This window comes from Peromyscus leucopus, chromosome 6, assembly GCF_004664715.2.
Source record: "Peromyscus leucopus breed LL Stock chromosome 6, UCI_PerLeu_2.1, whole genome shotgun sequence".
Lineage (NCBI taxonomy): Eukaryota > Metazoa > Chordata > Mammalia > Rodentia > Cricetidae > Peromyscus > Peromyscus leucopus.
In genome coordinates this window covers 75,184,432-75,207,090 of record NC_051068.1, presented here as the reverse complement: position 1 = coordinate 75,207,090, position 22,659 = coordinate 75,184,432, and the positions used below count along the sequence as shown (strand labels likewise).

At 46.8% G+C, this 22,659-nt stretch overlaps 1 protein-coding gene across 1 annotated transcript in view; it reads left to right on the top strand.

The window, feature by feature from the left end:
• Cd101 (CD101 molecule) overlaps nt 1-14,921 on the top strand; it is a 38,604-nt gene extending 23,683 nt beyond the window's left edge. The window contains exons 8-9 of the mRNA XM_028877297.2: nt 4,108-4,503; nt 13,814-14,921. Coding sequence (XP_028733130.1) covers nt 4,108-4,503; nt 13,814-14,031 — 614 coding nt within the window. The 3' untranslated portion in view covers nt 14,032-14,921. The remainder of the gene's footprint in view (nt 1-4,107; nt 4,504-13,813) is intronic.
• Nucleotides 14,922-22,659: the final 7,738 nt, after the last annotated feature.

Here is a 22,659-nt window from a genome sequence, read left to right as displayed (position 1 = left end):
AAAATATTATCTGGCCGGGCGGTGGCGGCACATGGTGGCAGAGGCAGGCAGATCTCTGTGAGTTGGAGGCTAGCCTGATCTACAAAGCAAGTTCCAGGACAGCCAGTGCTGTTACAGAGAAACCCTGTCTCAAACAAACAAACACAAAACAACAACAAAAATAATAGCCACCTACAAATGCCCACAGGACCTGGTAGCCCACCAGAGGAAGGGAGGTTGCTTAAGGTGAATCCGTGTGAGGTTTTGAGCTCAAATGGGAACAAGATCCCTTTGCCTGGTTGGTTTGGCAACTTGACAGCCTGGTCTGCACAGCTGCCCAGGGAATCCTATCTCCAGATCTCTATAATAACCGACTGTGCCACTCCAGAGGGGCTCTACTGTAATTTGGCAGAGAAAGAGTAATACGAAGCATATTTCTCCCACTGTGAACAGAAACTGTACAACTCCATGGGGATGTGTGGAGAAATTGCTTTTCAACATTTGGCTGCCTAAACATAAGGCAAATAGAAGTAGTTAACTGTTGGAATGGCTTACTGGGGGCACCTTCTCCACCTCTGGAGATCTTTAAAAATGTGATGGAACTTCCATCCATTTGAGCTCGTCTACAGCGCGGCTGTCTGAATGCAGGCAAGTTTCACTAGATCTCTCAGTACTGGCCGGGTCACCTCTAGCGGCGGATTAAAGTCAGATGGGTGTCACAGCTAAGGAACTGGACAAGAGCCAACGGTATGATGTAAATAAGTCGATCCAATGTGATGCTTAAAGTACTATTTTCAAGATGACGTTAAAAAAAAAAACTAGGATGATAACTGGACATTCCCATATGCTAGGAAACAGGACTGCAAAGATGAATACGATACAGCTCTTGCCCTTGGGGAGCTCACAGTCTGTGAGAGAAGCAGAGGTAAAACGTAGCTTAGGAAGATCTCTCTCTCTCTCTCTCTCTGCCCTGGCTCACTTCCTCTCCAGGCCCCTCCCCTTTCTCTGTTAAGCTTGAGTGTTCCTCTGGGAGCGATCCTGGCTCTGGCTCTTCTGCTTTTCACTCTCTGCTGTTCTCAGAGCTTCCACTCTGCTGCCCTGGCTTTAACTGTCACCGACAAGATGATTACGTTACATCTTTGGGTTTAGATGGCCTGAGCCTTAGGCTCTTAGATCCTACTGTTCACTTCTACATGGATGCCCCAGAGACCCCCACCGCCATTGCGTTGATGTCTCCTTACCTTCTGCATCTGTGTGATTGATGGCCTGCCTTCCACTGTCCTAGCCGAACACTTGACTGCGTGTGCCTGCACATTTCAAGGAGGCGGCATCTCTTGGCTCAAGCCAGTGTTTCTCAGATAGAAACCTGGACTCAGTATTAGATCTTTTAGTGTATCATGAAATTCTCACAGTCTTCACCGTTGGATTAGGAGACACCTAGGAGGTTAGTAGGGTGTGCTTATAAGAATATTTTGGTGTGTTTATGAGAATATTGCCAGAGAGGATTAACTAAGGGGAGACCTGCCTAAATATATATGGTCTCAGAAAACAGGCTTGAGGCCCCACACAGAATAAAAGGGAAGGAGAAGGAAGTCCACAGATGCAGGCATGCTCTCTCTCTACAACCTTGCCATCTTGAGAGGAGCTTTTGCCACATGGTCCAACACTCTGATATTCTGCCTTACCTCAGGCCCAAAGCAAAGGATCTAGCTGACTTTGAACTGAAATCTCTGAGGCCATCAACAGACCAAAGCTTTCTTCCTTTAAACTCTTTCTTTTAAATATTTGTTACAACATCGGCAATAACAACAACAACAAAACTAATATGGGAGATTGATGCCAGAGAGTGGGGTCAATGCTGCAATCCAACCTGATGAAGTGGTTTTTAAGATTTGAAACTGGTTTATAGGAGGAGTTTGGAAGAGGTTGAAGAAGCAGGGTAGAACATCTCTAGAATACTTTAAGAGTTCAATGGAGAATTCTGGTGAAAGAAAATGCTGGTAGGAATGTGGACAGAGAGACTGTGCTCATGAAACTTTTCATAGAAATGAAGACTAAAATTGGGAAGTGGACTAAAGGCCATTCATGTTGAGTTCTGACAAATATTTTGTTCGTTCCCTAAGACTTGAGTGAGGTTGAACTCAAAAGGAATTGAAAAAATTCCAAGACAGCGCAGGCTGTGGCATGGTGACTGCTAGCAGCTTTTAGCCAAGTTTACAGTGCAATTGGGAGCAAAAACAGCAGAAAAATGTGAAAATCTGTGCACCTGCCCAATAAGGAGGCTCAAGTTGGGGCTCAAGGAAAGTGTGGCTGTTAGAAATTAGTGCCACATACTTCTCACTAGCACAAAAGGAAAAGTCCCTTGGAGGCATCTCAGGGATTGGCCAGACCCACCAATCAAAGACTCAAGGATGTAAGAGTAACTTCATTGAGGACATTTTCCTTTGAAAGCCCTGTGTGGTGGCATTCAACTAGGAAGACTGAGGCAGAAGGATGACAACTTCAAAGACATCCTATCTTACATCGTGAGTTCCAGACTACCCTGAGCTACTGTGGGTTTGTTGTTGTTGTTGTTGTTTTGTTTGTTTTTAATGGCTTTCCCTTGAGATGAGAGCAACATGGCTAGAGTTTCTTCTCACACTGAGCTCCACAGGAAGTTGGTTCTGTGATATCCATGGCATAGACACTATGAGACCACTGAAGCCATAGTCCAAGGACTCCTAATCATAGGTCAAGCTGGTTATAAACATTATCAGCCATCCACATGGTGCTAGTTTTATAGGCATGAGAAATATAAATATAGACATTATTGGATCATGGAGCCTGAATCCATCAGCCATCTAATATATCTTTGCTTCCTCAAGTTGTTTTGCTCAGATATTTTTATCATCAGTGATGGAAAATTGACTAAGACAACACAATGGCATTTCTCAACTTGAGAATGTTTGTAGTTAACCAAATTATCTTAAAGTACTGAGGGTACCAAGCAAATCCTCTCTTTGAGCTCCATGTGACTGTCAGTTGACACTGTATAACTGGGCTAGGGAATAAATTAAGAAATAAGCTGCAAGGAGATACGGAGGCAGGCTGGTCATCACTGCAGCAGAGGATTTTCTCTCAGGTCAAAAGAAGAAAGAATTTCAAGAAGAAAATGAACCTCAGTGACAAAAGCCAAGGAGAAAACAAAGTCACTGAAGGGGTCCCTTGAGCTTGAGACTGTGGAAGACTGGTGGACTGATTGGTCAAAGTGACTTGTGATCGAGGATGGATTAGAAGAAACCACAGAGATGTCTCGACCAAGTGCAATCAAATGGGGAGTAACTTGAGGCAAGAATGCAGAGAATTTTATATAAGTTAATATTTTGCTTGATTCCACATGAAGGACAAATAAATGCTAGTTAGACTAAACATAGTCCAGGATTAGGAAAAAAAAAAGAAGTTTAAAAACAACAAAACAATTTAATAGATGAATTTGTAGCGGAGTTGAAAATGTCATGCACGCTGCAATTTCCCACCTTGACTTCCAGTTGCTCTTTGTTCTGTTGGGTGTGTCGTCCCAAGTCCTCACCTGCTGGCTAGTGGGAGATGGGGTCAGAAGGAAGGCCCAAAGCTGTTTAAGGCATACTAATCTAATAACTGAGATGTCACTCTGGGTGGTATTCTGTCTCTTGTATCAGTGTTCTGGGTCTCAGGGTGTCTGAACAAGAGAGAATATCTGGGTGTGGTGGGGGTGGGGGTGGGGGGGAGGTGATTTCATCAAAAGGCGTGGTACTGGTGTAATTCATAACTCGAGAGAGTATCAAGAGTTGTGAACGGCACCTGTGGAAAATCAAAGAGGAAGTTCAAAGATGGAGAGGCTGCAAGCCCAGCTGGAGCTGTGTCTACTTTAGTAGGGTCTATCAGGCAAGAGGTCAGGCTAGAGGGGGAAGTGGTGAGCTCGGCTTGTGGCAGAGAATGTTCTGGCAAATGTGAAAAAATGGGGAAGGATCAAAGGTGAACATCAACGATGAAGGTTCTGATGTCTGGAGAATACCAGACAAGATCTCCCGGTGGAAATGATCCGGCTCAGAGGTGACCATGCCGAAAGTCTGCTCTTCCCTAACCATCCACCACTTTGCCTTCTTCTAGGAAGTCAGGTGCACGTCTCCAAAGTGAGGTGGCTGGGAAACGCCACTGAGCATGGAGAGGTGAGCATCAGCTGCAGCCTGGATGGCCCCGGCAGCACGGCCTCCCTGTACTCCGTGACGTGGTACTGGAGCAGAGCAAACGCCGAGAGTCAGATGCTGGCGCGCCTGCAGTACGATGGCGTGCTGGAGTACGGCCCGGAGGGACACAGGAGACTCCTGCACTGCTACCGATCTTCTCCCACAGACTTCGTCCTGAAGCTGCATCGGGTAGAGATGGAGGATGCTGGCATGTACTGGTGCAGGGTGGCAGAGTGGCAGCCACAGGGCCACCCAGCCAAGTGGATCAGCCAAGCCTCAAATGAGTCCCAGCGGATGATGCTCAAGGTGCTGCCCTCAGGTAACCTGGGGTCCACCAGCCACTGGCTCATGGGGTCACGGGCATTTCCGGTTTCCCTCTTTGCTTCCGCCTAGCTTTGTTTCCTCCTTTTTCCAGACTCTTGACAGTTTTTCAGATTTCTCAAAGAAGAGGACTTTACTGCCTTTCTCCATAGTAACTCATTTCAACCCGGAAGGTTACACGAGGTTTGGGCACAGACGCTTGACTAATGGGCACATCTGAACTCTTCTGACCTTCCCTTCCCAAGCAAAAAACCGTCAGCGTCGTGTGTGCCTCAGATAGCCAGAGAACATGAGCAGCCAGCAGCATCCTTGCCTCTCAGCTGGTCCTCTGATCTCGGGATGCTGTTTTGTGGTGGAAAAGAAGATGAGGCAGGATAAGATGGTAGTCGTGATGCTAGCTCTGCATTTTGACCAGACTGAACCAGAGTCAGTTACACCAAAACACTCCCTTGATCGAGGGAAGAACAATTAACAGAACCAAAACCACTTTTCCTCAGAGAATCAGTGCGGGGATCTTTGTCTGTCTGTTATTCTTTCTTTCTCTCTCTGCCCCTCTATCTGCCTGTCTCTCTCCTCACCAAACTGTCAGGTCCTTGATAATGTTACTGGGCAAACATACTCAACTTGCAGAGAATGATCACTGGCTCACAGCTTTAGAGACTCTGGTTTCTGATCATTCGGCCCTGGAACTCTGAGTCTGCGGCCACACATCATGGCAGGAGTGTGTGACTGAGCAAACCCACTCACCTCTGGCTAGGAAGTGAGAGAGAGGAAGAGGAAGGGCTGGTGTCTTCAATGGCGTGCCTTTAATGACATGGAGATCTCCCACCAGAACCTTCTCCTAAAGGCACCACCACCTCCTAACAGAACCAAACTGAGGAGCAAGCCTTTCCCGCATGGGCCTTTTAGGGGATGGGGTAGCCATTTAAGATCCAATGTTAGCAATGCTCATTTGGTATCCTCTTTCCATTGTATTATTGTGTCTTGGAAGACATCAGAGAAGGAAGGATGCCATTTAGAGCTACCTTATAGTTTCCAACAAAGAGAAGAGCCACTCAAAGGCCTTTGACCAAAAGGTGACAGTTCTCTGTGTAGAAAAGTCCCCCTCAGCCAATATCTCAGCCTAGTGTAGTATCAGACAAGTGCTGGGTATCTATTAGACATGTGTTAATAACAAGAGTGCTGTCTTCCAGCAGGACCGATACATTGTGGCTTGCTGTAGTATCTGCCAGTTCATTGTCTTAGCTACTTCTTTCCAGGAGACTCAAACAGGTGAAAGGTGAACTACAGGCTGAACTCTTATTGGAAAAGGATCACTAGAGAAATTAAAGCAGAGTCTTGGTACTCCACAACAGAACAGATAAATGGGATCCATTATAAAGTTGACATTCCTAGGAGACCAGCTAGCTTTAGCAACAATCCCTAGAAGGGAAGAGGTACATATGGCAATTCTCACAGACAAAGAGAGCCTCATTGCATTCCAGTGAGACTCCATCTAACTTGTTACCTAGGGTTCCATCATCCTCTCCCCCATCTATTATTCTGGGCTCCACCATCCTTCCCCCATGTCCATTCTTCAGTAATTCTTTTTTTTTCTTCCAAATGTCCAGGCAGAAATTTTTTTAGCAGCTTTTCTTTCCAACAATTATAGGATATCCCACATATCTGGGCATACCCCACAAATGATTTCCCCTGGAATTCACAGGTCCCATAGACTCAGCAGTTTTTACAGTAGAATAAATAGGTAACAACCATAAAAAGGACTGATTCCATGACTAGCAAGCATATCTCCTCTGAGGCAGGTGAGAGGCTGCACAGCATATCTATGTGAGATCATGTAGAACATCTCATTGATCATGTAAAAGATGAACTCTGGAAGGAGACACTAAAAAAACAGAGTCATTTTTGTCTCCTCTGAAAAGGCTCACAGGCCTGTGCCACAACCAACAGGGTTTTCATTTCAGCAAACATCATGTTCCCAAGGAAATCCTGTGGCAAGAGAAAGTGGCCTGCTCTGCCTTTCTGCTCCTGGCTAGTGGGTAGGGAGATAGTCTGGGGTAATAAAAAGTCCTTAGAGGTTGGAGTCACACAGCCCTAAACTCAGACTGCAGTCCTAACCACTTACAAGCCATGTCGTCAGACTATTGATGTGTATGATGCTTGCCTTTCTCATAAACTAAAGATCATAATACAAATATGTTTTTAAAAATCTAGACACTGAGCAGGGCAGTGGTGGTGCATGCCTTTAATCCCATCACTCAGGAGGCAGAGGCAGGTGGATCTCTGTGAGTTCAAGGCCAGCCTGGTCTACAGAGCAAGTTCCAGGACAGCTAGGGCTGTTACACAAAGAAGCCCTGTCTCAAAAGACAAAAAATCATATGAGATGTGAGCACACAAAACCATTAATGGAAGGGCTCATTCCCACAGAATGGGGAAAGCTGAATTCACTGTGATAAGTGTTATCAGAGGAGGATAGTCCCAGAATGCTGAGGGAGCAACTGAGCTAGAGAGAAGGGTCAAGTAGAGACGGGAAGGTTCTCTAGCACATGGATGCATGAGAAGAGAGAAAACCATTTTAGGAAAATGGAAAGGCATACAATATAGCAAAAATACATAAAACTTCACATCAGAGCCAGGGAACCTCGGTGGTTAAGACGGGCTGAAAGGCAGCACCTGCAGTGACAAGGCTAAAAGATGAGGGCACTGAGGGGGTGACACAGAGCTCGGATGTGCTCAGTGTATGAAGTGAGGGGGCACTTTATCATGACAGTCGTGCCGTGCTGCTGAGTAAGTTCAAGTGCAGCAGGGACAGACACCCTTGGCAAGTTCCCATCGGGGGCAGCAGTGAAGCCGAAGTGCAGGGAGAGCTACCGGAAACTGTAGCCAAAGTGAGGCCAAATGGAGGCCCGAGCTCAGGCAGTGCTCGCGAGACGGGAGAAGAACAAGCGGTAGGCAATAGGAGGTCGAGTAGCTGGACATCTGTGGCCAGTGAGTGAGCAGCAAAGGCCAATTTGTCTTGGGGCTTAAGTGGATCCTGAGGCCATTTACCAAGCAACCAAACCAAGGCTGAGCGGGGAGATGGGTCCAATCCGTGCAAGCTGAGCTGGAACTCAACCCAAAGAGAGTTTCCAAGAGGTGTTTATCTGGGAGAGAGTGGGAATTCCAAATGTGAACTGCACCCGACTTGCGTACTAGATGCTATCAATGTGTGGCCAGTATCAAGGAAGGACACTTGAGGTGTCCATATGTCCATTGTGGGGAATCAGAATAGCACATCAGGAAACCCAGGAGACTGAAGAATACACAAAGGCTGTTTAAAACAAGACTGGGAGGGCTGAAGAGATGCCTCAGGGCTTAAGAACACTGCCGTGTAGTGATGAGAACTGGAGTTCAGGTCCTAGTACCTACACAGCAAGCCAGGCGTGATCTCATATGCACTTGTGACCCCGAAACTGTTGGAGGCAGTCAGGAGGCTCTCTGGCATTTGCTGGCTGCCAGTCTAGGCAAGAAAGAAACATGAGCTATGGGTACAGGAGAGACCCTGCCTCAAAGGGACAAGGCAGAGAATGAGAGAGGAGGACACCTGCGTGCGCGTACACACACACACACACACACACACACACACACACACACACACACACACCAAATGGGAACATCTCCACTAGACCTAACATGGTAGAGACAGAAAAGCAGTAAGAACATCAGGCTGAGGTAGCTGAAGAGTGAGGAGGCAGACATGTCAAACACAGGTTTTTCCTCAAGAGCTGTAAAGGACAAGAGAGAAGACCTTAAGATATGGCAGGAAGCGTCAAACAATGAGTTTTAGTTATTTGCTCTGTTTGGAGTTCAAGTTGGTAGACTCCAGAGCATGTTTACAGTACAGAGGGGAAGGTGCATTGGAAAGAAGATGAGTTGGTACAGCAGCCCAGCATCTGGCCATGGAGGCAACCCTTCAGACAGTGCACCTCATGCCATCCTTCCCTGGTCCACATCCGGGTCTTCATGTTGCTCTGACTTCCCCTCAGTCATCACGCTGCAACTACCTGTATCACACACAGTGCTACTAGTGGCCAGGGACTCTGAGAATACACCGACGTCGTGTGTCTCCTCCCAGCTCTGGACTGGCCCAAGAGAGGCTCAGATATTTACCAGCCCATAATGGTAGTCCTGCTGATTGCCAACTCTACATGCTGGTAGAATCCAAATCAAATACAGTCCACTACTGCTCTTCACTTCTCTGCTTCCTTTATTTGACCACACCAGATTGGGTTAGGTTTAGGACTACAGAAAGGAGTCATGGATCACATGGCTTGAATAGAGGCCTTACAGGCATACCCTGGACCTTGCGCCCTCCCCCATTGTCTCTCTACAGTGACTTAGCAGGGTAGGGGCTATATATATAGGGCTAAGTCTTCTTACCTCACCTTCAGTTCCTAAATACAAATTCATTCTTCTTTTGTTTGCTTGCTTGCTTTTTGAGATAAGGTTTCATAGAGCCCAGGCTGTCCTCACACATGCTATATAGCCAAGGATAACCTTGTAGTTCTGACCCTCCTGCCTCTACCTCCTCAGTGCCAGAGTTACATATCTGTTCCATTACACCAGATTTATATGGCACTGGGGAATGGACCCAGGGCTCTGTGCATGCCAGGCGAGCACACTGCCAGTAGAGCCACATACCCAGTCCCTAAATGTCACAATCTAAAAAACTGTCTGTGATGCAGTGATGGGCCAGCCAGTCCATAAGACTTTGGGGCAGGGAGTGGATAGCTTATTTGTGGCAGCATAATACTCATTACTATCCCCTAGCTTTTATTTAGATGAGGAGTTTTCTAGAGAGTGGATTCTTAAAGGAGACATGCATTCCTACCACACTGAAGTTTCCAGAGAGGCCTTTTGTTTACTTTCCCGTGTACACTCAACAACGTCTGGCGGAAGCACTCGGCTCACACTTGATGAAAGAATGAGCAAGCACCCCTCCCACGAGGTTAAAACAGGAAGCTGTCAGGAGCCACTTGTTGTGGGAGGTACTTGCTGCAGAGATCCAAACCCCACTTGGGGGCCAGCTCTCTTAAATGACCTCCCACGGCCCACGTTCTGGACGGAGGCGGGAAGGTTCGAAGAACCTTTATCCTCTCTCTCACAAGTCAGCACTTCCCAGGTGGTGTCCAGAAGAAAAGCTATTCATGGTGTGCGTGGCTGTGGGCAGAGGAAGCAAGTTATCCATGGCTGCTCAAGATGAAGTGTGCTCATTATGTTTTTGGCTCCCTTCTGCAGGCCTTGTCCTTTGAGTATGGGGCACTTACTTGGATTGACTCAAAAGGCCAAACTGTAATGGTTTCGAGTGTCACCCTTTCTCATCCAAATATGGGTGAGAGGCAGATGGTGGGGATTGGTGACTGTAGGTTCCAGAGCACACAGCGCCCTCCCCCGAGAGGCAGTTTAGAGGCACTGGGGCTGACAGGTGCTTGCTGTTGGCCAACTCAGCGCTGTGCAGAGGGCACTCTGCTGCCTGGTGGTGGCAGACTGCTCGAAATGGAGAAACCTCCTCCCCATGAAGACTGTTCCTTCATACTAAAGGCTAGAGTCTCAGAGGCAGAAGAGCCCAATGCCAGATGTCTTCCTACTTCCTGCATGCCCACCCCATCTCGCCATCACCATACAGCCATTCCAGCAGCCGTAAGACCTGCCATGGACTCACCTCCCGATTCTCTACCACCCCTGACTAGAAAGAAAGCCAGTGTTATCACTTACTTTTCTATCACTGTGAGAAAACACGGTGACCGAGGTAACTCATAGAAGAGTTTGTTTGGGCTTACGATTCCAGAGGAGTGGCGGCCATGACGGCGGAGCAGAGGCAGCAGGGAGCAGGCATGGCCGCATGGCCGCATGGCCGCATGGCCGCAAGAGCAGACACAGGGCTCTCACTTGAACTGCAAGCACAAAGCAGGGAGAGCGAACCAGAAGCAGTGTGGATCTTCAGACTCCCAAAGTCCGCCGGTGTCTCGGCATCTCCGAAGGAATCATTTAACGTTCCTGTGAAGGGTAAGACTGAGTCCATGAAAGAAGGCGAGAAGTCTGTTGTATTATGTTCGGCTTCCCATCTCTGGGACAGAAGACCTGAGATAACGTCTAGGGAGAGAAGTCCTGTTTTCTCTCATAGTTTTGGAGTTTTCAGGCCACAGTTGGTTGGTTCATGGCTTTGGGCCAGGAACAAGGCAGATAAGAGAGTGTGACCCTTCAAGAAGCTTCTCCCCGTTGGCATCCTGGAAACAAGGAGGAAAAAAAAATGGTAGATGAAGAAGAAATCAGAATTCCACTGTTCCCTTTAAGGCCATGCTCCCAGTGACCTATGACTTCACACTAGGCCCCACCTCCTACAGGTCCCATCACTTTCGAGTGCACCAAGCTGAGGCCAAACCTTCACTACCTGGCCCTTTAGAGGACATTCCAGACCCAAACCACAGAGCTGAGGTCTCTGTGAGGAGTCAGCAGGCTTGGCAGAAGGTTGCCTAGGCATTTCTCAGCTTCCCCAGAACATTCTAGCTAATGTCTATTGCTTGCCCACTCAACAAATGGTCTCGGTATCGTGTTAGATGTTCTATTACATGCCATCTCATTGAAATGCAGCGAATTATCATTATCCCTGTTTAGCTGATAAGGAAACAAAGTATTGAAAGAGATGAAAAACTTACCCATTCTTCATAAGAGTGAGTTAAAGATTGGAATCAAGCTCTCTCTGAAATACAGTTGGTACTCATACTCCACTGTACGGATGCTCATGGCCAGTGTTTTAACCAGGCCTGGCTCCACCCTCTGTCAGCGGAAGTTCTTGAGTCTGGGGTCAAGAGACACTAAGGCAGATTGTCCTTTTGGGTTATTAATGCCATGGACAGACAGCAGCATGGTAGGGGCCCTGATGAGAGTTCAAGCTCACAGGCAGTGTAGGAGGTCTCATCTTAGAGGTCTCAGGCAGGGGAAGGTTTCCCATCATGAGCTTGCAGCCAGGCTCTCTCTGATTCACCTGCTGCAGAGTGGGTGGGGTGAGGAGGAGAGGAACTCCAGAGAAGGCATGTGCAGCTCTGAGGATGTGGGGAAAGTGAGAAGGAAGGGCCCATCTAGTTGAAGTGCACCCATTATATGGGTGGAGGGATGTGTCAACATTGGCACCCTTTTCGTATCCCAGGGAGTCCAACCCTGAGTTTTATAAGCTTCCTTGGAGAAGTGAAAATCGTGGCTGTCTGTCATTCTCCAGGAGTCTGGACACCTGAAGAGACTGTTTACAGTCTTATAGATGGGCTCTCTGTAAGGGGCTTGCCATTTTCTTACCGTGGCTGTTGCTATAAAAAAGACATTTCTGTAGGTAGGTGTGGCTCAGCAATCTGGTCTATGCTAACACAACATTGCTGTCTCTGCCTCCTTTGGCCATGCTTGCAAGTGTCATCCAATGAGCCCTGGGAGACTGACTGGTCCAGCTGGGTCATTTGGGAGAAGAATGCACACAGAGGACAGAAAGTTACAAATTAAACCACACATGGTGACACACACCCATAATCCCAGCCTTTGGGAAGTTGGAGCAAGAGGATCAGGAGTTCGAGGTTAGTTCGAGAGATATAGTGAGACTCTGTCTCAGAACAAGACAAACAAACAAAAACAAAATGAAAGCAAAGAAAAAAATCGAAATCTCTCTTCCATTGATCATGTTTTCAAGAAGGAAAATCAGATGCAAGATGAAGTCTACAAATGAGAACAGGAAAAATCCAGGCCACCATCTTCTGCATCTTCATGCCAACCCCATTCAGAACAGACAGCCTAATGTTCATCAAGGACCATCACTCTGCATTGCACAGTGGTGGTCACCCTGGTTCTTGCATGAGGAATACACTCAGCAATTGATTCCTTTATCAGGATCCCGTGAGGCCTTCCAGGGGAAGTGCTTCACAAGATACAAAGACACAGGCCTGACTCTCAAGGAGCTCACAGTGCCAGCCTGGAGCAAATGTCTGGGTTCATTCTTGATTTCCAGCAAAGAGGCAGTCTTTGGCATGTAAAGTGCATCAGTGAGGTCCCATAGGGACTCCTTTTTGCAGCAAGCGGTAGATCAGAATGACCTATTAAACCTGTTTTTATCACCGAGGATCTATAATCTCATAAATTCTATAGCTTAACCTTTGAAGAAGAGAGGGCTCATGTCCTTATGGTTTCCCAAGCAAAGCACACCTGCTGTCAGCATCGGATGGTTCAGAACAGCCCCGATTTCAAATACAGCATAAATGTCGTTGGAAGACCACAACAAGTGATCGGTAGCACTTTACACACGTGGCTTTCTGCTGAATGCCTGTAACCTGGGCCTTTGGTCATTAGCTCAGGGTGACATTTCCCAGGACCTGTGGCATCATGAGTCCACTTTGCTCTGCTTCCTTGGGAAGTGGCCAGGAGCCCCATTGGCCGACATGTTTGTCTGCTGATGGTACCTTGCAGCAGACTGCAGCTGCCTGAGGATCACATGCTTCGGTATGCCTCTGTAGTGTGCCTTCAGCAGCAGTCAGTTTGGTTTCGCTCAGATCAGCAAAAGCTCTTAAGCAACCGACTAGGCACTGTGGGTAATGCATGGATCCCAGGACACTATCAGATATTCTCGATCAAGGTAAGGAAAAGGGCCTAAACAAAGGCATGGCAGCATGACCAGGAAGTGAGAACTGGACCATGTGAAAAAGTCTGGCAGAAGTGAGATCCAACCCGACAGGGGCTGTGCTGGAGGCATAGGAAGTGACCGTTGAGCTTTGGGGGGGCAAGAAGCCAGGGGCTGGGTGACCTATGTGAGTGACGTGGGTCAGGGGGAGAAGCACACTCCTCCACAGGTTCGGCAGCTGCCGAGGGTGGCACAGTGCACTGTGAGTCTCAGCCGCAGTGGTGGGAAGAGCTCAGTTAAAAATTCAGGGCCAGCTCCACAGTTGAGAACGAGGGCTGAATTATACATGTCTTTTCTGAGGGAAGGAGATTAAAGGAAAGGTTTTCTTTTTTGTTTTGCTTTTCTTTTGGGCTGGTGGTTGTAAGTAGGTCATTGGAAGTTCTATAGCTGCCGTGGCTGGGCAGGGGGAGATGTGTGTGTTGAGAATGTCCTAGGGTTCTTCTCCCGGTGCTCTGCCTTGCACCCTCACAGGATGAAGAGCCTGTGCTATTCCACCCTGTTGTCTATGTGTTATCTACACGGGCTTGCCTTTGATAACGTATAAGCAAGGGTACGTGACTAATCGGCCCAGATAATTTGGACACCGATTCTCTTCTGTGTTTCTCTTTTGTTGCAGAATCCACCTTCTCGTCCCGGATCTGCTCCTCCGAACCCTTACTCCACTTCCTCATCGCCTGTCCCCTCATCATGCTGCTGCTGCTGCTCATTTCCCTCCTCTGCTTATACTGGAAGGCCAGGAAGTTGTCACAGCTGAGTCTCAGTGCCCAGAAAGAAGAGGCTCTCTGGGTAGACATGAAGACTGGACCAGTTAGGCACGAAGATGAAGGCTACTGAATCTCAAGGCACGCCTATGCTGATGGAGGGAGTGTGATGGGATTGGATTGGATTGACCGGGGTGAAGGAACTCTGCTTCAGACCTCGGCCAAGTTACCTAGGGACCAGAAGGGACGTGTCGTGGGCATATGTTGTTAACCAGATCCTTTTAAGTGTTCTTTGTGTATCATCCATCTTACTCTTTGAGTCCTCCAGAAGTAGATAGCGTTATTGCCCAGCTTACAAAGACTTCACCTCCTCAAGGTCCAGCCTCATCTGGAAAGCAAGGAACACCAGCCCAGGAGCCTTTGTTCCTCTCTCATTCCTCTCCAACATCACTTATTCCCTGGGAAACATCAGCTTGGCCCAGTCACAAGGGAAATCATTTCCCTCTAGATGAGTGACACAGGAGAAATCTGATGTCAGCAAAGCAAGAGGAATTGAGAGCATGGCCTCGGTTGCCCAACATCTGAGTCCCCAGTTAGTAAACAACTTCTTTCTAGGCAGGGCCCCATTTCCCCCCAATCCCTTTACAAATAACTGCCAAAAAGTATAAGAGTAGGTATCTAGTCAATATTGATTCTTTGACAAAAGGGTAACATGTTGTGGCCTTTTTGGCATGTTTCTTTGGCTTTGTGTGTTATGGTTTGGGGGTGGTTTTTGTTTCTATTTCTATTTTGTTGAGAAAGGGCCCTGTGATACAACCCAGGCTAGCCTTGAATTTGAACTCACCGTATAGCTCTGCACTGTATAGTCTGGGCTGCCCTCCAACTTACATGAGTCTTCTTCCTACCAAGGCTGGCCTCTGAAAACTGGGATTAGAAATAGGAATTGGCACCAGGTGGTGGTGCTGCACACCTTTAATTCCAGCACTCAGGAGGTAGAAGTAGGTGGATCTCTGAGTTCAAGGCCAACATGGTCTACATAGTGAGTTCCAGGATAGCCAGGGCTACACAGAGCAAACCCTGTCTCGGGGTGTTGTGTGTGTGTGTGTGTGTGTGTGTGTGTGTGTGTGTGTGAAGCACACATTGGCATATTTGGTTTAAGAGTTAGTAAGTTATCACTGAAGAACATTCCCCCCCCCATACACCATGTAACAGTGTTCTACTTGGCCCCCGAGGCCTCCTATCTCCCCCTCACCTTGTCCAGCCACCACCATGGTACTTGGTTAATGCTGTCCTTTCTTTGATAGAACTGAGTAGAAGGAAGGGATCTCAGTAGAGCGTTGGAGAGGGGTCTGCAGTAATGCCCCTATCTCATGTTGGTGGAGTTGGAGCTCAAGGGAAGCAGCAGGTCCCTAATGTCACCCTAGAAAATCCCAAGGGTGAGGTGTCATGGTTTAAAGCTTTCAAGAGCTGTGTCCCCTGTTCAGTCTGGTCATAGCCAGAATTGAAAAATCAATCAAGTAAAGGACCTCAGATAACACATCTATTTATTGTCTATGTGACCACCAGGGTTTCTTCAGTACTTTGTAATTTGCATTTCTAAGGAGAGCCATTTATTTTTAATTATTTTATCAGGCACACAGTCCTCTCCAAAGATAATTAGTTCCTTTGCTCCTTTGCAAGCAGATTATCTGTGGCTGGGAGAACTCCCACCATAGACCTGCTGGTTCTTTAATCCAACTTCCTCTAAAGCCTCATTTGAAGCATTCCAAATGTTTTCTAAACAACCAACATATTAACGTCTTCTCTCCCAGGTAAGGATAAAAAAACCCTGAAATTGAAGAGTTCTTCAGAAATATGATGCCTCCCCCCCATTTTTAGAGGCCTTTAAAAATTATTTTATTATGTGTATGGGTAATTTACCTACATGTACGTCTGTGCACCATGTTCATTCAGGGCCCACTAAAGTCAGAAGAGGGCACTCCCTTGGAACTGGAGTTAAGAGATGGTTGTGAGCTTCCATGTGGGTGCTGGGAATTGAACCCGCATCCTCTGGAAGAGCAGCCAGTGCCCTTAACTGCTGAGCCATCTCCCTAGCCCCTAAGGCTTTTTTTTTTTTTTTAAGACAGGATTTTACTATGTAGCCTTGACTGACCTGGAATTCACAATGTAAACCAGGTTAGTCTAGTACTTAGGAAATCTGTCCCTCTGTGAAAGCTTGTACCATCATGTCTGAAAGAAACCTGTATTTGAATTAAAGCCTGGCAGAGAATCATGGGGTGCACTGTGGTACTTCCCATCTGTTTTCCCTGTAGTTCTCTCCCAACTTTGCCCCCACACCCTTACCTTTCAACTCCAAGCCCAGATATTACTTCCTTTCTGTTGAACCCAGGCCAGACCGTTTTCTTCTTCTTTTTTTATTAAAAAAAATTTTAAATTTTACATACCAACCACAGATCTCCCTCTTATCCCTCCTTCCATCCCCACCCCCCCACCCCTCCCCTCCTTCAAAAGGGTAAGGCCTCCCATGGGAAGTCAGCAAAGCCTGGTACATTCAGCTGAGGCAGGACCAAACCCCTCCCCTGCTGCATCAAGGCTGAGCAAGGTGTCCCACCACAGGTAACAGGCTCCAAAAAGCCAGATTGTGCACCAAGGATAGATCTTGATCCCTCTGCCAGGAGCCCCTCAAACAGACCAAGCTACATAACTGTCTCCCATATACAGAGGGCCTAGTCTGGTCCCGTGCAGGTTCCACAGTCTTAGAGACAGAGCTACAAAACTTTTCCAGCCAGAGTGCATCCAGGGGAAGTGTGTCCCTGAAACACTTCCTACTTGTCAGTCACTGTGCAAAGGCTGGTGACTCAGATATGTCCACCCCCATAGCAGCATTGCCTGGCCCATTCTGGATGCTCTCTTTCGTAAGTGGGATGAACAGCTCATCAGATTACCTTAGGAGCTACATCACACTATTGGCCCAACAATCAGTTTTCAGGCAACTAAAACCCCAAACCTTCGTGTGCATATATATGCACCCATGAGTATGTGTAGAGGCCAGAGGTAGACACATTGAGGTGTCTTCCTCAATCTCTACTCTGCCTCATTGTTTTGAGGAAGGATCTCTCACAGAGCCTGGAGCTCACCTGTTTGGGGCTGGACTGGCTGGCCAGTGACCCACCAGGATGCTCTGGTCTTGTGCCCCACCTCACCACCCACGCCAACCCAGAGCTGGGTTTACAGACGCGGGCTCCCATACTCTGCTTTTATGTGCGGGCTGGGATCTGAACTCGGGTCCTCAGGCCTGTGCAGCCGATGCTTTACCCACCAAGCCATCTCCCCAACCCAACCCCGGAGCGCCTTGAATATAATTAGCTTTGATCCAGCCTAACATGTATTTCTCAGGACACTTCCCTCCACGTGTGCTCTTGTTTGCTTTAGTGCTGGAACTTGGTGGAAAACTTCTCTTGTGCTCAGTGATTGCAACCTTCCTGTTCTCTGTCCCCACCTGGCTGTATTTTCGGCTTTGTTGTGAATCCTCTTTGGCAGTGAGACAAGCCTTTGTCTCAGGGACTGGCAGACCACAGCCCGGGGGCCTGATGCAGCCTTACGCCCGTGCTTTAAATACGATTTCCTAGAACACAGTCGTGCTCATTCCCTTACATTCTCTGCATGGCTGCCTCTGTGAGGAAATAACCACAAGGGGAGGGTGTTAAGGACACCATGTGTGCTGGGTAATTTTATCATCAACTTTACACAACTTAGAGTCACCTGGGAAGAATCAACCTCAATCAAGGAACGGCCTGGATCAGATTGACCTGTAGGCACGTTTTGGGGTGTGTGTGGGGGGTGTTTCTTGATTGTTCGGTGATATAGGAGGGCCCAGCCCACTGTGGGGGTGCCATCCCTAGGCAGGTGGGCCTGGGCTGTATGAGTAAGCTCCCTAACTGAATTAGACACTGAGCTGGTACACAGTGTTCCTCCATGGTTTCTGCTTCAAGCGCCTGTCCTGGCTTCTCTCAATGATGGACTGAGACCTGGATGTATAAGGCAAACAAACCCTTCCTCCCCAGGTTGCCTTTGGTCAGAATGCTTTATCGCAGCAACAGAAAGAAAGTTAGAACACCGTGTGACCTACAAAGCCGCAAATGATTTCTTTCTGACCCTTTCCAGCCTCTGTCTCTTGGGGTTAGTGCTCTGCCCATTGTAGCCTTGTATTATGCGCCTGAAACACTTGATTTGACCTATTTTATCTTCCTTTGCTGTGTATTTGGTTGACTTAATAAACAGGCTTAGGCTGTCAGGACTGGTGTCTGGTCCAAGCCATTCTGTGCTCATGATCCTCCCGAGCAGGCCGGCAGTGAGGGTGGAGAGCTCGCCACCCTGCGGAACGCCTCGCCACTGTCCTTCTCTAAGTGAGACGGGCTGACACCGAGGTGAATAAGGCATGGCTGCCCCTCTCATTATTTTTGGTCTTTAGAGACATGTGTAACACTAACTGATTTATTGCCGAAGATGACTGCAGCAGTGAAAAGATGCAAGCCACGCTAATTCCTCATGACTGTTCAGAATTTATGCAGCATCAGTTTCTTGGCATCCTACACAGAAGGGATTGTTTTACAGGCAAGGAACTGATGCCCAGAGAGGTTAAGATTTATCCAGGATCAACTAGCACTGTGTAGAAGAGCGAGACCAAAATTTAGGTTTACCGAGATATCCTACACCAGTGGTTCTCAATCTTCCTAATGCTGCAACCTTTTAATACAGTTGCTCATGTTGTGGTGACCCCCCCCAACCATAACATTATTTTCATTGCTACTTCATAACTGTAATTTTGCTACTGTTAAGAACTGTAATGTAAATGTCTGCCGTTCAGGATATCTGATATGTGAGACCCCTGTGAAAGGATCGTTCCACACACCCCCAAGGGGCTGTGACCCACAGATTGAGAACCACTGTCCTAGACTCTCTTACCACAAACACTGTGCACTAATTTATTGCTATGAGGGGAAATTTGGATGATGATAATACCCACATCACTGGTTCAAAGCCTTATATAGACACAAGAGCTTGCTGTTTATTTTCTTTTCCATGGCCAAGTTCACAGTGGTAGGAGCAGCTCCTGTCCATGATAGTTGAGCTAAGGAAGCAGCTTGCTCACCTCTCAGCAGCCAGCTTATAAACAGGTTTTAAACCCCTTCAAATCATAAACGAATGTCACCGTATCTCGATTTTTTTTTCAGGCCCTACCTGTGCTCATATGAAATAAAATCAATAGTAGTAATTCAGATTTTACAGGCTTTTGTCACAGCTTGCTTGCAACGGGCCATAGTCATCAATAGTGTCCTTCAAATATATCTGAGGATTCTGCGGGATGTTGAGGATTCCCATGCGCTCACAAGCAAAGTCTCTCCCCTCTCATTTCCTGTTGTTTAGTTGGGTACCATGGGCTCCCTGAGGTTGGGATGCTGGATGAAGCATGAGAGATGGGCAGATAGCACTGCACTCAGCAGTGACCATCTACCTGTCTGAATCACATTCAGCTCTAAGGGGACAAACTCAAAGTTCCTGTGACTTTATGCTCTCCAGTTACTCTCTTGTGAAAACAGCTCTATTACCTTTTGCCCAATATTTCCTTTGTAACATCTAAACACTGACCAGTCTGGGGCCATCCTGTTCATCCCTCTTCTTCCTGTCCTACGGCCTTGGGCACTGTGTACTTGACCTGCTTACCACCTCCTTCCCTTTGTCTCCCACAGGGAGGTCGTGCAAGCCTGCTTGAGGGGACGCCACACCATCATCACCAGAAAGGCCCCAAGGTGTCTATATTCCCTTTCATGGCGGTCCTATTATGAACTAAAGTGCTATGACCACTTAGAAAGGAGAGAAATGCCATAAGGGAGATGCTATTTGACTGAACATTAAAAGTAATGGCATATTTTTAGAAGAAAAGTTGAGTTGAGGTCAACAGTCCAGGTAGAGAAGACTCCCAAGAGAAACTCAATGCATAGAAAGCTCTGGGTTGCCCTAAGTGCCACAACCACTGAGAGGGCTGGGAGAAGGGGATCTCGAATGTGCATAGATGCTTGGGTTTAATGGTGGCCATTGGCCAGTCAGTGAGCACTGCTTAGCAGGGAAGGAGAGGGCGAATATTCCGGATGTGAAAAGGACAAGTGAAGACTTTAGCTTAAGTTGGACTGGGAAGGCAGTGGTACCAAAATGAAACAGGGCAGCTGGCTGGAGAGCAACCTTTGTTTTCCTACCATGAATAATGGAGATGGCACCAGTTTTGTGAATGCTTTGAGTGTAGAACAAAGTTATCAGAAAATTTCAAGTTTTAGGCCAACTCGGGCCACAGAGCAAGACTCTCACTCAGAGACTAGAAATAAAGAAATATGAAAAGAAGAAGAGGAGGAAAATAAAAGAAATTTTAAGTGAAGGTCACAAAGTAGCTAATATGTATTTGTCAAATACAATGGCGTATCTTGGGATTCTTCTTAGTTTAATATGTATATGTTAAGTTAATTTTCTCCTAATATGTATAGAAATAGCAGACAGTTACATTTGCTATCTCAACTGGCTTTTTGTTTATCTTTTTATTTGAGATAAGATCTTTCTATGTAGGTCAAGTCAGCCCATATTCTAATCCTCTTGCCTTGGCCTTCTGAATGCTGCGATTACAGGTATGTGCCATCATGCCTGTCTCCATTTATCTTTTTTATACTCACTTTTACATTTAATTTGCCTGTTAGAAATGCAAAGTTTCTACCACATCCCCTATGAAACCAAGATCTCTGCTGGACCACCTACCAAATGGAGATGTTTTGTTCGGACAAAAGACCACATTAGGTAAGGCCTGTGATTCTGAAGTTTACATGCTATCACCACCAGTGTGTGGAAGTCCAAGACTGTTCTTTCTGGGAGGCAGAAGGTGGAGGGTTCTCACTCTGCTGTGCACATGTAATAAAAATAGGATCCTTGGATAATTCATCTCACTCTGGTACTCTGTGTTCCATCTATAACAAATTACTCACCGAGTCCCAACTGTGTTTCTAGTTGTGTGTCTTTTACTGTGGAAACCTTTTCCTTTTTGTGATCCTGACTCATTCCTTGAACTGACCTCAATATTTTTGAGGCCCACACCAAGTCTTAGAAGAAAGCTATACTCTTTTTTTGTTTGTTTGTTTTGTTTTGTTTTGAGACAGGGTTTCTCTGTGTAGCTTTGCGCCTTTCCTGGATATCACTCTGTAGATCAGGCTGGCCTTGAACTCACAAAGATCCGCCTGACTCTGCCTCCTGAGTGCTGGGATTAAAGGCATGCGCCACCAACGCCCAGTTGAAAGCTGTACTCTTTATTCTTTTGTTTGTTGTCTTAGCTAGGGTTCTACTGTTGTGAAGAGACACCATGACCATGGCAACTCTTATAAAGGAAAACACTTAATTGGGGTGGCTTACATTTTTAGAGGTTTAATCCATTATTGTCATCATAGTGCAACATGGTGGCACACAGGCAGACATCTTGCTGGAGAAGTAGCTGAGAATCCTACATCTTGCAGGCAACAGGAAGTGGTCTGGGACACTTGGTAGTATCTTGAGCACGTATGAGACCTCAAAGCCTGCCTCCACAGTGATACACTTCCTCCAATAAGACCACACCTACTCCAAGAAAGCCACACCTCCTAACAATACCACTCCCTTTGGGGAACCATTTTCTTTCAGACTACCACAGTTTGCATGTTCTAAACTGGATGATATTCAGACAGAGTTGTGTGTGACACAAGACAGAATCTCAGAGAGCTCCCTCCTCCTCCTGCAAACTCTTTGAAAACTGAGATTGCAAGTGTCCCTGCTCTTCTCTTGGGTCATCTTCCCACATGGGACTGCTGCCAGGAAGCATTTCTATGTGGCCTGATGTCATGCATAGCACTACATGGAGAGACCCGATAACACACAGAACCTGCCCCTTATCACTGGCGTGAGTCTGCAGCTGATGACCTTCCCTTTTACCCTGAACAGAATAAGCCATTCTTCAATGTGAGGGACTTTCAACACTTTGGTTATTAGTTACAACACTGATCACTGTGAACACAGGACATTGGGGGTCACACTGTAGTCCCATCACATGGGAGGTGGAGGCAGGAGGATCATGAGTTCCTCAGCTGCAGGCTGAGGTCAAGGACAGTCCGTACTTCATGAAATCTCACATACAAACAGAAACTAGGCATATCCTTTGATAACACACATGTGTGTGTGCAATGAGTCCCTAATTGAAACACATACCACTAATAGCTCTTGGTACGATAATATTATAGACCAAGGATCATCAACTTAGATTTAAGCAGGTAAATTAAAAGAAAAACAATTTGTCTGAGGAGAGTCCTTAGGGAGTAACGCAGACAGAGGTATTTGGAACGTGCATTTCTATTTAAAGGCACTCAGAGCCAAGGTAATATATGAGATAATTGTGCAAAGAATTAAAAGGTTTTAGAGGATGGATTCAATCCTTTGCAATCTTGCATCACATCCCGAGGCTATCAACAGATACCAAAATTCCACCATCAAAACAGCATCTTAAGGTCATGACTACATTCACTGATCACAAGGCTACATGCCCGGCTATTTTGCTATTTTATCATTCAAAAGTAGGTCTATCACAGATCACAAATGAATTTTTGTATCACACACGAGATGGAAAGCTTGAGCGCCATTGTTGGGAATGTCAAACAGCACACTGCTATGAACAAGCAACAGGGCAATGCCTTTCGTTTCT